Source organism: Schistocerca serialis, chromosome 5 (genome assembly GCF_023864345.2).
Source record: "Schistocerca serialis cubense isolate TAMUIC-IGC-003099 chromosome 5, iqSchSeri2.2, whole genome shotgun sequence".
NCBI classification, from domain to species: domain Eukaryota; kingdom Metazoa; phylum Arthropoda; class Insecta; order Orthoptera; family Acrididae; genus Schistocerca; species Schistocerca serialis.
In genome coordinates this window covers 118915026-118928222 of record NC_064642.1, presented here as the reverse complement: position 1 = coordinate 118928222, position 13197 = coordinate 118915026, and the positions used below count along the sequence as shown (strand labels likewise).

Below are 13197 nucleotides of genomic sequence, written 5' to 3'. Positions count from 1 at the left end.
AGATTAACGGGTGACGTGAAGACATATGTAAGGTGTTCTGAGGCCTTAAGGAAGGCAGGACAGTTTAAGCAGTTGAAGTAGGGCCTTTTACAAAGGTACTAGAAACAGAATAGTGCTCGGTACTTTAGGGGTAGGTTGAGTACAATGATAAAGAGACAGGGGGAGACAGTAGAGAAATTTGCGGACAGAATAAGAGAAATTAACGAGTACACTTATGAGTTGGGTCAGAGCGATGAAGCGAATGGTGTTTTGTTGCAGGAGGCCCTTGATGTATTTTTGAGGGGGTTACTGGCACATATCTTGAGGAAAGTGTGTGAAGGGGCTCCAAAAGATTTGTATTTGACCATTCAGCTGGCAATCCAATGTGAGGAAATAGACGTGGCAATGGGGGTACGTGATAGACAAACAGTGTTTACAGCAGGTATAAAACGTTATAAGCATGGTCATACGGGACATGTGCAGAGGCAATGTCCCCAGTCACCAAGGAATAGAGGAAGGTGTGGAAATCAGCACCATGGAGGATGGACAAATGGAGTTAGTTGAGGTGGACAATCGTTAAACAGCAGAGGGGGCCCAAGACTCACCTAAGGGAGCTCCCGTTTAATATGTATGAAGAGGTGGAATGTTCAATGGTAGGATCCGTAGGAACTAAAAAGTTTAAGGTTTTGTTGGACACAGTGGCGCAAGTGTCAGTGGCTACTAAGAGTTTAATGGGACGAAGGAAGCTAGACCCACCATGTTATAGGTTGTGTGGAGTGGGGGATAAGGAGGTCACACCTTTGGGGCCAGTGACAGTTGACTTTCGCATAGGGAAAGTCCAATTTTATGCATCCATGGAGATAGTACCGTGGGTAACCGAGGGCTATGACATGATCCTAGGAGTAGATTTCTTGCATCAACATCATGGCAAAATTGTCCTTGGACAACGAACTGTGGAACTTGGTGGAATGTTATTTCAGCTAGGGGAGACTGTTGTCGATGCGGAGTTGTCACGAGGGGCATTCAACGTAATGAACAAACCAATTGAACCGTGTACATTAGCATTAAGGCTTAATTCACATGAGCATGTGTCTGGTGCCACTGGGAAGTCGCTTTCGGTAAGTGTGGAGTCGAATCTACCTGTGGGTACAGCATGTGTAATTCAACCATTGGAGGATAATGAAGTTTTGGGCCCATTGGGTTGTTTTGTGAAATGTAGTATTATACATGTACAGGAGGGGAACAACGGGTGAGCAGTTCCCATGAACATGGATAATTTTAGCACTGTAGACGCAAATTTGAGAAAAGGAGTTTTAGTAGCAAATTTGGATGTGCCAGATGACGAAGACTGGTGATCGAGAGGTAGGCGAAGCGACCAACCACTAACTGCTGATAGAACTGCATTGCATGACAAAATTAAGAATTTGAAAGGAGGAGAAAGAGAGCATATGGAAAAATTATTGTGTGGGTTTAAATATTTGTTTTTTCCGCAAGGGCTGTTACCGGCAACTTCATTAGTTCAACATAAGACACCAACAGGGAATGAAGCACCTGTTTACCGTAAACCATACAGAATACCGAGGTATTTGCAGCCGATTGTGGAGGATTTCATTGATCAGCAGCTTGCGGACGGTATTCTAGAGCATAGTAATAATTGGTGGGGAGTGGGCATTGTTGTTGTGCCTAAAAAGCCTATGGATGGAACAAAGAAATACAGGTTCTGTTGTGACTACCAATACCTCAATAATAAGACAGTAATGGACACATACCCAATTTCAAACATATCAGAGACTTTGGATCACTTAATAGAGTGCCAGTACTTTTCTACGATGGATTTGACAAGTGGTTGTCATCAGTTAGAAGTGGCTCCAGACGATCATCAAAAAACTGCTTTCTCTACTCTGTAAGGCCATTACCAGTACATCAGAATGCCATTCGGTTTGAAAAACGCTCCAGCAACATTTCAGAGGTAGCTAGCTAGACAGTGTGTTGAGGGGTTTGAAACCAAGGCAGTGTCTTATCTATTTGGATGACATTATAGTGTTTTCAAGTAGTATGGAGCAACATAGACAGCAGTTAAATAAAGTCTTTATGAGGTTAAGAGCAGCTCATTTGACGTTGAGCCAGAGAAGTGTCTTTTTGCATTAGAAGAAGTAAAATATTTCGGTCATATTATCAGTAAGGACAGAATGTGAACAGATCCAAAGTTGGTACAGGCTGTAAGGGATTTTTGGGAACCGAAAACAATTAAGGAAGTGCAGTCATTCATCGGAATTTGCAATTTCTATCGAAAGTTATGGAAGGGTTTTGCAGATTTAGCACAGCCGTTGACACGATTGTTATGGAAGGGTGTGAAATTTGAGTGGAAAGAAGAGCGTCAGAAAGTGTTAGACAAACTGAAAGGAGTGTTAACATCAATTTCGGTTCTTGTCTTTCCAGATTTTGAAAAGGAGTTTATACTAGCATCCAATGCATCAAATCAAGTATTAGGGTGTGTTCTTAGTCAGGAAATTGATGGGAAAGAACATCCTGTAGCTTATGCGTCTAGGCAGTTGAATGCAGCAGAGAGGAATTACTCAACAACAGAGAGGGAGACAATTAGCATAATCTATGGAATCACATATTTTAAATGTTATTTATATCGGAGAAGATTTCGGGTAGCGACAGATCATGCTGCATTGAAGTGGTTGTTGGGGTTGAAGGATCCGTCCACTAGACTCGCTAGATGGGCTGTGAGGCTTAATGAATTCGACTACGAGGTGGTGCACAAGCCTGGGAAGAAGCACGGTAATGCAGATGCACTAAGTAGGAAGGTGGCAAAAGTAGAAGTCATAGGTTATGACCTAGCGGTGCGACAGTAATTACAGGATGCGGACAATGATTGTAAATTGTATCAGACACAGCTGCTATTTAATATGTACAACGGTCTTCTGTGCAGGGAAACAAAGTTAGGACCAAGGGTAGTAGTGTCAGCATTTGAGTCAGAAATGGATACAGCTACAACGATTGCTGGAAGTGACATGTGTTGTGGACTGGCAAGACAGCCAATCCACAGTGACGGGTAGCCGAAAGGCACGCGTTTAGGCTCACGCAGGCTGGCGTGAGGTCTGGAACAGTTAAAGGAGTTATACTAGCAAGAAAAGTACGTGGCTGCTGGAATACTTAACTTTAATCCATAATTGGTGAACATCGGTCTGACGGTACATGCATCAGAAGATAAATAGCAAATGATAATGGCGCCTTGCTAGGTCGTAGCAAATGACGTAGCTGAAGGCTATGCTAGCTATCGTCTCGGCAAATGAGAGCGTAATTTGTCAGTGAACCATCGCTAGCAAAGTCGGCTGTACAACTGGGGTGAGTGCTAGGAAGTCTCTCTAGACCTGCCGTGTGGCGGCGCTCTGTCTGCAATCACTGACAGTGGCGACACGCGGGTCCGACATGTACTAGCGGACCGCAGCCGATTTAAAGGCTACCACCTAGCAAGTGTGGTGTCTGGCGGTGACACCACAACATGTCCATTCTCTGCGTTGGGGGCTGATGTCTTAGGACCTCTCAGGTGAACACCATTGGGGAATAGATTCGTTCTGACAATAATAGACCATTTTCCGAGGTATTTGGAGATGGTGGCTATGCCAAATCAACAGGCAGAAATGATTCCGCAAGCATTAGTAAACAACTGTATTTGGAAGTTTGGTGCACCAGAGCAATAATTACTGACCAAGGGACCAACTTCATGTTGGATGTCATGAAGGAACTGTGTAAATTGTTGAACGTAAAGAAGTTGAGGATGAGCGCTTTGCATCCACAGGCCAACGGAAGGACATAACAGTTACACAAACCAATCGGGAAGATGATGAGTTTTTATGTGGATTCTCATCACCAACAGCGAGATGAGTACTTTAAGCATATTGTATGCACATGTAATGCAAAAATCCATACAAATACCGGTTTGTCTCCATATGAGGTAGTGTAAGGGAGAAAAACACTGTCACCATTTGATTTGGTGAGGCTACAGAAAGAAAGGACCAGTGAATCTGTATGTTAATTTGCAAGGACAATTCAGGATCATTGGAAATGGGTACAAAAGGCAAATACGAAGGCTTTGGAAAGGAAGGTAGACGCGGTGAAGCAGAAAGGAAGTTTACTGCAGTATAGAGTGGGGCAATGGGACGGGTAATGCTGTCCACCCCCTATATGTGAAAAGGGAAAACGAAGAAGTTCCTCACGAGGTATCAAGGTCCATACCAAGTTCTTGAAACCACATCCCCCATTAATGTTAAGCTTCAGCTGCCAACTAGAACAACGATAGTACACATTGGGTGGTTGCAGCGATTTAAGGGTTGTCCGGATGTGATTCCAGGCATGTCACAGGAAGGAAAGGAGAAGAGAGAGTGAAGAGAGGTGCTAAGCACAGAGAAAACCAGGAAGTTAGAGTACAGCATGAAGTACTGTATGCTTTGCAATCCAGAAAGTAGTAGAGTATCTGTATTTTTTTCTTGTTTTCTTGTTTGTATCATTGGGTTTGCGTAGATTAATTAGGCATTGTATTTTTGCATATGTATTTTCAAGTATAATCTGCGGGGGACAGCAGTCTTTTTGAAGAGGGAGGAAGGGTGATGGTGATCACTGTCCTCAGGTCACTGAGAAGGGGAGCATTGAGCAAGCTTGTAGATGTAAAATACTGAGGAGGTATTGCTGATCTTGGCAGTAAACAGCCGGTATGCTGAGATGACAAGGAGGAATTATGAAGCTGCCATAAAGGGAAGGTAACGGTGCGTCCAGCCAGGGTGATAAGCACCAATCCGGACACGTGAGCAGTGCAGTTATTTTTAGTCAGGAAGAAAGAAATAGACTGTCCAAGGGACATCATGGGGCCAAAATTGAGCTTGCAACGGGTCGGGATGCGATGGATCTTCTCCACGTATGAAAAATTAATAGTAGCAGCAAGTTGTTTTGAGCAGGGAGTATTTGCCAAAGTGAAATTTATAGAGCTCGAGGGGGGAAGGGGGGAGGGGGGGGGGGGCAGAATTTTAAGCAATGGAACTGCGTGTAACATAATAGGACCAACCTTCCACCTACCAGCACCAATTTCAGGAGTCACGCGATTGAATGTTATGCAGCCACAGCTGTACTGGCCAGAAGCCACTTTAGAGTTTTGCGAAGGCAGAATCTGACCTTGTTAAATCAAACTCTGGAATCAGGTCTATTGAGGTCCATAAACCAGTTCATTTTAGCGCAAGAGGGGCAGATATCAGACAAACAGCTTGTTCAACATGTCGCTCAGTATAGGGAAAGGCAACAGCAAATAACGATCATTTTGAGCACCTCTGTGCCAAGTGTCTTCGCAGCCTAACTTTTTTATGTGTTGTTTTCATTCTGATCAGGCAGAGAGCCAATCCCAAAAGGGAACCAAGGGTAGTCCAAGTCGCAGTGGATTGGATACCGAGGGCGTGAGACGAGTAGGTAAGGAGTTGATCGAGCAGTGGTCGTCTAGTAAGGTATTTTTGCATTTTGTTTCATGTCACGTGTTTTAAGGGGCACTAGACCACATTCAAGTTTGCTAAAAGTAAGGAAATATGTCATAGGTACTGACCCAAACAAGAGTTAGTTAAAGGTCGACCCGGGGACTGGGTCTTTCCAAATGGGGGAATAATGTAGCGGCACTACCATTTGGGATAGGAAAAGTCAGTTTTGGTGCAATATTTCTGGGTGCGGAAGTTACAGCCAGGAGCGTGCCTCTTTACAGTGAGTTACGCTCACTAGCAGTTGTGAAGTAAAATAGAGGCCACAGGGGTGTAGAACCATCGGAAAAAGTACACGCAGGGGTTTGCATGGTGCAAGTCACAGGCAGAAGGGGCCCGCTGGCCAACCTAAGTGTTATGAGTACGTGACGTGGAGTGGCACATTTAGCAAAACAGAAGTGCACAGCCGCATATAAATAGGTGCTGATTCATTAACATAGCATTCAAGTGTGACAGCTGTCCTGGATGGTGAGGCATGTCACACCACTGGCTACACACAGCAGCAGCAGCCGGTGGTCCAGTACACGGCGGGTCACTGGTTCGACCCTCTGATGCTGACGCCAGCCAGCCAGCAGCAGGCCACTCCACAGCTTGCTACCGCGGGCATTCATCTTGGCTCCCAACACATGCCAGAGGCATCCTCAGGCGAGGGCCACAGATTCAGACGCCGGATTATGGGTGCTCGTTGTCGCCGCGTTCTTAGCCATGCCGGCGAGGAACCGCGCCGCGGGTCGCCTTGCAGAGGGCGGCGCTGAAGCAGCAGAGGCAAAGGCCACCGAGTCTGCTGCCGGCGCATCCTAATGTCAACGCAACTATGCAGTCATACAAGGCCAACACATTAGCAGAGCGCTTGACGGGTCGCTGAGGTGGCGTCCTCAGCATTACAGGACCCAGTGATGCAGACCAAGGGGAACACGGCACTGTAATTGGAAACAATAAATCACTTGGAAAGCTCAGATGAGTCTTAATATGGTGCCTTCTACCTCTTCCCACTACAGTATTTTCACTGTTTAAAGAGAGAAAGCCATGATCGTAATTGTGAATGTGCATTGATTTTAGAAATGATTTGTTGTGAAACTTTTACTCCTAATTATTTCTGTCCTTTAATAATTTGTTTGGAAGAGTATGTCATAACACACAAAACTTTGAATTACAAAAACTTTTCAATAAAAACGTTCCCCTCTATACAACGTCAGCTCACGTCACGTGCCTCTCAACCACAGTCTACAAAAATCACCTCGCAACTACGTGCAGTTGGTCAAAAAGGTGAAGAGATCAGTGATGTATTTAGCTACACAAACATGGTGATTTAAATTGATCTATACAACCAAAGACAATTTTACATAACTGGTAATTTTGATAACTGATGCTATAAATGTTATAAGTGATCATGAAAAACTGTAGAGGTAGCAATAATAATAATAATAATAATAATAATAATAATAATAATAGATGTTTTCAAAACTATAAAATACAATCTTCTGTCTGAAACAACTTTTCATTATTAATTTTCACATTGGAATATAAATGGATTATACTTTACCATCTATTTGATTTTAAGTGAAAATAAAAAATTAGTATTGTGTGTAAACATTATTGGATCAGGTGGTGACTGTTATTTGTACCATGTTGTACACTATGAATGAATGTATCACTGACCAGTTCCATTACATGCTGTGCAGTCGTGTTGCAATTTAGAGTAACTTAAATCTTTTTCATACACAATTTACAAGCAAACATAGTGGTCATATGTACACAAATTATGAGACAAGGTGCATTTCAAATGTCCTTCATGTAAATTCTGTTTGCTCAAATTTATCTTTGCACAGTGATTCTTGTGAAGGTGAATTCTATTTTTTATTTTATTTATTTATTTTTTATTTTTACTGGAAACATGAGTTGGAGACAGTTATCGTGTAAGAAGTAAGTTTTCTAATTGTCATAATTTGCAGGAAAATATTCATGTATAGTTTGTGATGTGTTGTGGTCTTCTGTCCAACACTAGTTTGATGCAGCTCCCCTTATTAGGCCATCATTTGAAAGGTGCTTCATCGCTGCATAACTATGGTAACTCACATTTGTTGCTCACCCTATCAAGTTTTTACTGCTCGCACTTCTCTCCACTTTCTGTCCAAATTGTGAAACTCATTTATTACTTTTACTGTCTCCTTCCCCAATCCAATTCCCTAAGGATTGTCTGACCGAGTCAGACTACATTCCATTCCCCTTATTTTACTTTTTGAGGGGTTAATTTTATAGTAGCTGATGATGTAAAAATTAGTGTCTCATCCTTCTCTACTCTCTCCCCACCTCCATCTGCCTAGGGAAATGCTCTCTATAATTGATAATCAAAACTCAATCTCACCATGACTGTGGGAGAGTGCATTTGCATGTCCATGTGCTTGTGTGTGTGATTGTGCATATTCCTGCTAGAATAAGGGCAACAGCTCGAAAGCTAGTGTAAATACTATTTCATGTTAGCATGTTTCCATATTCCACACATCAGTTTACCAAAGGTGAGAGGTTGTCTTTCCCTTATTTTATGTATTATTTCATCCAGGAATTTATGTTATTGTTAGCCATATGTATGACTCATTCTCAGCTGTTTTAAACCATACAACTCCAGAGATGTAGCTAAATTTATCTGTTGTATTCAGCCTTTTGGTCTTAGGTCCCAAAACACATCGACAAAATTACCGGCTTAACTGCAGTGCTCATTTTCATGACCTTGTTGACACAATGAAGAGCATAAGCTGATGTGCCAATATGTCATGGTCTTTGCCCCCCTCCCTCCCACTCACAGATGTACATACAGTATTTTTATACACATGATGTGACATGAATAAACATAAAAGTTGGTTTAAATTGGCCTATTTTTACTCCCACGCCACCCATGTGGAAGGTAGGTGTTTCTTACTCACACAGTTTTTCTTTGCAGACAGTAAATTACATGTGTTACACATTTGGTTGAAATTGATCAAGTGATTTAGGAGGAGATGTGGAACATGCATACATTTTTATGAGGGCATGCTGAAAAGTAATGCCACCAATTTTTTTATTCTGTTCTCAATTCAGTTGAGGTATTACACGTCGTGCATGTTACTCAGTTGACTTTCCCGCTTCGCTGACACAAGCTGCAACCCTGTGCCACAAGAGGAGTTTGAATTGTGGTGTGTATTATGGTAACATATAACAAGACTATGTCAATGCATAATAAACAGCATCCTGCAATCGAGTTTCTAACCATCCACACATGGAGCACTTCAACATGACAATGCCAGACCAAATGTGTGCTGCAACAATCTGATGCCTTCTAATAATTTATGTAACACACAAATATATAGTTGATAGAGGCAATTTTTTGCAGGCGGAATATAGGTTCTCGGAATCTTTAGATTAAGGCTATTTTTGGTGCTTGCTGCCTTTGGTAGTTTTTTTTTTTATTTTTGTAGTACTCATATAGTGCCACAAATAAAAAATGACATGCTGTGTAATTGTATTTAAACCTTCTCTGTGGATAATATAATAAGAAGTAAATGCCACTATGCAGAGAATGGTGTCAGATAAAATGTAGCTGCGATACAATCACAGCATTTTGACAGATCTCCGGGTACTGTAACTGTGGCCTGTGTAACAAATTTCTAAGGACTTTCTTTTCATTTATAGGATAAAGAGATGCAGGAAACTGCTGACAGACTACTTGGCAAAAATAAACCTAAAAGGGAACGAAAGATGTCTGCTCCATCAGGAGAATCTGGTTTAAAAATATCAGAACAGAAACTAAAGGTACCAGAGGAGCACAGACGTTTCAGTTGGAATTTAAAACTGCCAACTAGATTACAACAGAAGGATGAAAATAAAAGCCAGCCAAATGTTTCACCAATAAAGGAGGCAAGAAATGAAAGGCCTCTTCCAAAGCCACGAGGTGTATTGCAGTTCATGAACAGGGGCAACAATAGAAACGTTCCAGAGAAACCTGCCAATCTTGCCCTGGAAATGGACCCTGAACATAAGGTAGCAATGATGAAAACTTTTATAATTCTTTGCTTCTTATGATATGAGACCATTAAGCTATCAGCTGATTGCAAAGTGGGAGGGTGTATGGTAATTACAAGCTATTATAATTGAAATAATATATTCTAGCATTATGAATATTTACCATTACTGTTACAGTGTTGATTAATGAATAAACTATCTATTTTCATCCATGTATTTTTTTTATTTGTATGCAGTGTTGCAGTGGATTTAAAAGTGTAGCAGTTACTTTTAAGTATATTTAAATTTATTTATTTATTTTAAAAAGCACATAGGAACACTAGATAACTTTTATCAACTTGTTTTTATTTTCCCAATTCTTCATCCTGTAACAATGGGTCTCTTGCTCTTCAAGCGTCCACATATTTTTTTCTTAGTTTCAGACACTTTCTGTTAGTTGTTTGGATGTGAACTTACAAGTATGAAAGTCCATTTTCTCTTTGGATGCCATCATTGTAGTTACCAGTATGTAAACAACTATTTTAGTGGGATCCTTGGTGTAACAACTATTATAGTGGGATCCTTGGTGTTGACTGGTCATTGTATCTTCCTTTTTATAAATTCCTCATTTAAGTTGTTGAAGGTTTTCTTGGTTAAGCATGCTTTGTCCATTTGTGTTATCGTTGTTGGTGTGGTCTTCAGTCCTGAGACTGGTTTGATGCAGCTCTCCATGCTTGAAGGTTTTCTTGGTTAAGCATGCTTTGTCCATTTGTGTTATCGTTGTTGGTGTGGTCTTCAGTCCTGAGACTGGTTTGATGCAGCTCTCCATGCTACTCTATCCTGTGCAAGCTTCTTCATCTCCCAGTACCTACTGCAACCTACATCCCTATGAATCTGCTTAGTGTATTCATCTCTTGGTCTCCCTCTACAATTTTTACACTCCACGCTGCCCTCCAATACTAAATTGGTGATCCCTTGATGTCTCAGAACATGTCCTACCAACTGATCCCTTCTTCTACTCAAAATGTGCCACAAACTTCTCTTTACCCCAATCCAGTTCAATACCTCCTCATTAGTTATGTGATCTACCCATCTAATCTTCAGCATTCTTCTGTAGCACCACATTTCGAAAGCTTCTATTCTCTTCTTGTCCAAACTATTTATCGTCTATGTTTCACTTCCATACATGGCTACACTCCATACAAATACTTTCAGAAACGACTTCCTGACACTTAAGTCTATACTTGATGTTAACAAATTCCTCTTCTTCAGAAACACTTTCCTTGCCATTGCCAGTCTACATTTTATATCCTCCCTACTTCGACCATCATCAGTTATTTTGCTCCCCAAACAGCAAAACTGATTTACTACTTTAAGTGTCTCATTTCCTAATCTAATTCCCTCAGCATCACCCAACGTAATTCGACTACATTCCATTATCCTCATTTTGCTTTTGTTGATGTCCATCTTATTTCCTCCTTTCTAGACACTATACATTCCGTTTAACTGCTCTTCCAAGTCCTTTGCTGTCTCTGACAGAATTACAATGTCATCGGCAAACCTCAAAGTTTTTATTTCTTCTCCATGGATCCTAATACCTACTCTTCTGAATTTTTCTTTTGTTTCCTTCACTGCTTGCTCAATATACAGATTGAATAACATTGGGGAGAGGCTACGACCCTGTCTCACTCCCTTCCCAACCACTGCTTCCCTTTCATGTCCCTTGACTCTTATAACTGCCATTTGGTTTCTGTACAAATTGTAAATAGCCTTTCGCTCCCTGTATTTTACCCCTGCTATCTTCAGAATTTGAAAGAGAGTATCCAGTCAACACTGTCAAAAGCTTTCTCTAAGTCTACAAATGCTAGAAATGTAGGTTTGCCTATCCTTAATCTAGCTTCTAAGATAAGTCGTAAGGTTAGTATTGCCTCACTTCTTCCAACATTTCTAAAGAATCCAAACTGATCTTCCCCAAGGTTGGCTTCTACCAGTTTTTCCATTCATCTGTAAAGAATTCGCGTTAGTATTTTGCAGCAGCGACTTATTAAACTGATAGTTCGGTAATTTTCACATCTGTCAACACCTGCTTTCTTTGGGATTGGAATTATTATATTCTTCTTGAAGTCTGAGGGTATTTTGCCTGTCTCATACATCTTGCTCACCAGATGATAGAGTTTTGTCAGGGCTGGCTCTCCCAAGGCTGTCAGCAGTTCTAATGGAATGTTGTCTACTCCTGGGGCCTTGTTTCGACTCAGGTCTTTCAGTGCTCTGTCAGACTCTTCATGCAGTATCATATCTCCCATTTCATCTTCATCTACATCCTCTTCCATTTCCATAATATTGTCCTCAAGTACATCGCCCTTGTATAGACCCTCTATATACTCCTTCCACCTTTCTGCTTTCCCTTCTTTGCTTAGAACTGGGTTTCCATCTGAGCTCTTGATATTTATACAAGTGGTTCTCTTTTCTCCAAAGGTCTCTTTAATTTTCCTGTAGGCAGTATCTATCTTACCCCTAGTGAGATAAGCCTCTACATCCTTACATTTGTCCTCTAGGTCATCCCGCTTAGCCATTTTGCACTTCCTGTTGATCTCATTTTTGAGATGTTTGTATTCCTTTATGTCTGCTTCATTTACTCCATTTTTATATTTTCTCCTTTCATCAATTAAATTCAATATTTCTTTTGTTGCCCAAGGATTTCTACTAGCCCTCATCTTTTTACCTACTTGATCCTCTGCTGCCTTCACTACTTCATCCCTCGAAGCTACCCATTCTTCGTCTACTGTATTTCTTTCCCCCATTCCTGTAAATTGTTCCCTTATGCTCTCCCTGAAACTCTGTACAACCTCTGGTTCTTTCAGTTTATTCAGGTCCCATCTCCTTAAATTCCCACCTTTTTGCAGTTTCTTCAGTTTGAATCTACAGTTCATAACCAATGGATTGTGGTCAGAGTCCACATCTGCCCCTGGAAATGTCTTACAATTTAAAACCTGGTTCCTAAATCTCTGTCTTACCATTATATAATCTATCTGAAACCTGTCAGTATCTCCAGGCTTCTTCCATGATTCTTCTTTTATGATTCTTGAACCAAGTGTTAGCTATGATTAAGTTGTGCTCTATGCAAAATCTACCAGGAGGCTTCCTCTTTCATTTCTTAGCCCCAATCCATATTCACCTACTATGTTTCCTTCTCCCCCTTTTCCTACTGCCGAATTCCAGTCACCCATGACTATTAAATTTTCGTCTCCCTTCACTATCTGAATAAATCTTTTATTTCATCATACATTTCTTCAATTTCGTCATCATCTGCAGAGCTAGTTGGCACATAAATTTGTACTACTGTAGTAGGCGTGGGCTTCGTGTCTATCTTGGCCACAATAATGCATTCACTATGCTGTTTGTGTTATATCAGAGGATTTCAAACATCTTTTCCATCCAATGGAACTAAGTTGTACCATCAAGGAATACAATTATTCTGAACTTTAGCATGTCCACATTCTGTCGGCAATCTTGGGCCAAATATTTTCCTCAATATTCCAGTTTTTCAATGATATTCATTGTTAATGCTGTCTCAAATGCATATAGCACTTCTGGAAGAACAACTGTTTCAACTGTTTAATAGTGGTATAGTTTGGCTCTGGTGGAAAGTGATTTCTTATTGTAGGTTAGGTTCTGAATATAATGGACTTTTTTCATGACACCTACACTTACTCCAAGCAAT

The 13197-nt window shown here is 41.0% G+C and overlaps 1 protein-coding gene across 1 annotated transcript in view; it reads left to right on the top strand.

Annotated features, from left to right (window-relative positions):
- Positions 1–13197, top strand: part of LOC126481644 (ovarian-specific serine/threonine-protein kinase Lok-like) — a 220799-nt gene that overhangs the window by 196357 nt on the left and 11245 nt on the right. Inside the window, exon 8 of the mRNA XM_050105550.1 lies at positions 9168–9515. Coding sequence (XP_049961507.1) covers positions 9168–9515 — 348 coding nt within the window. The remainder of the gene's footprint in view (positions 1–9167; positions 9516–13197) is intronic.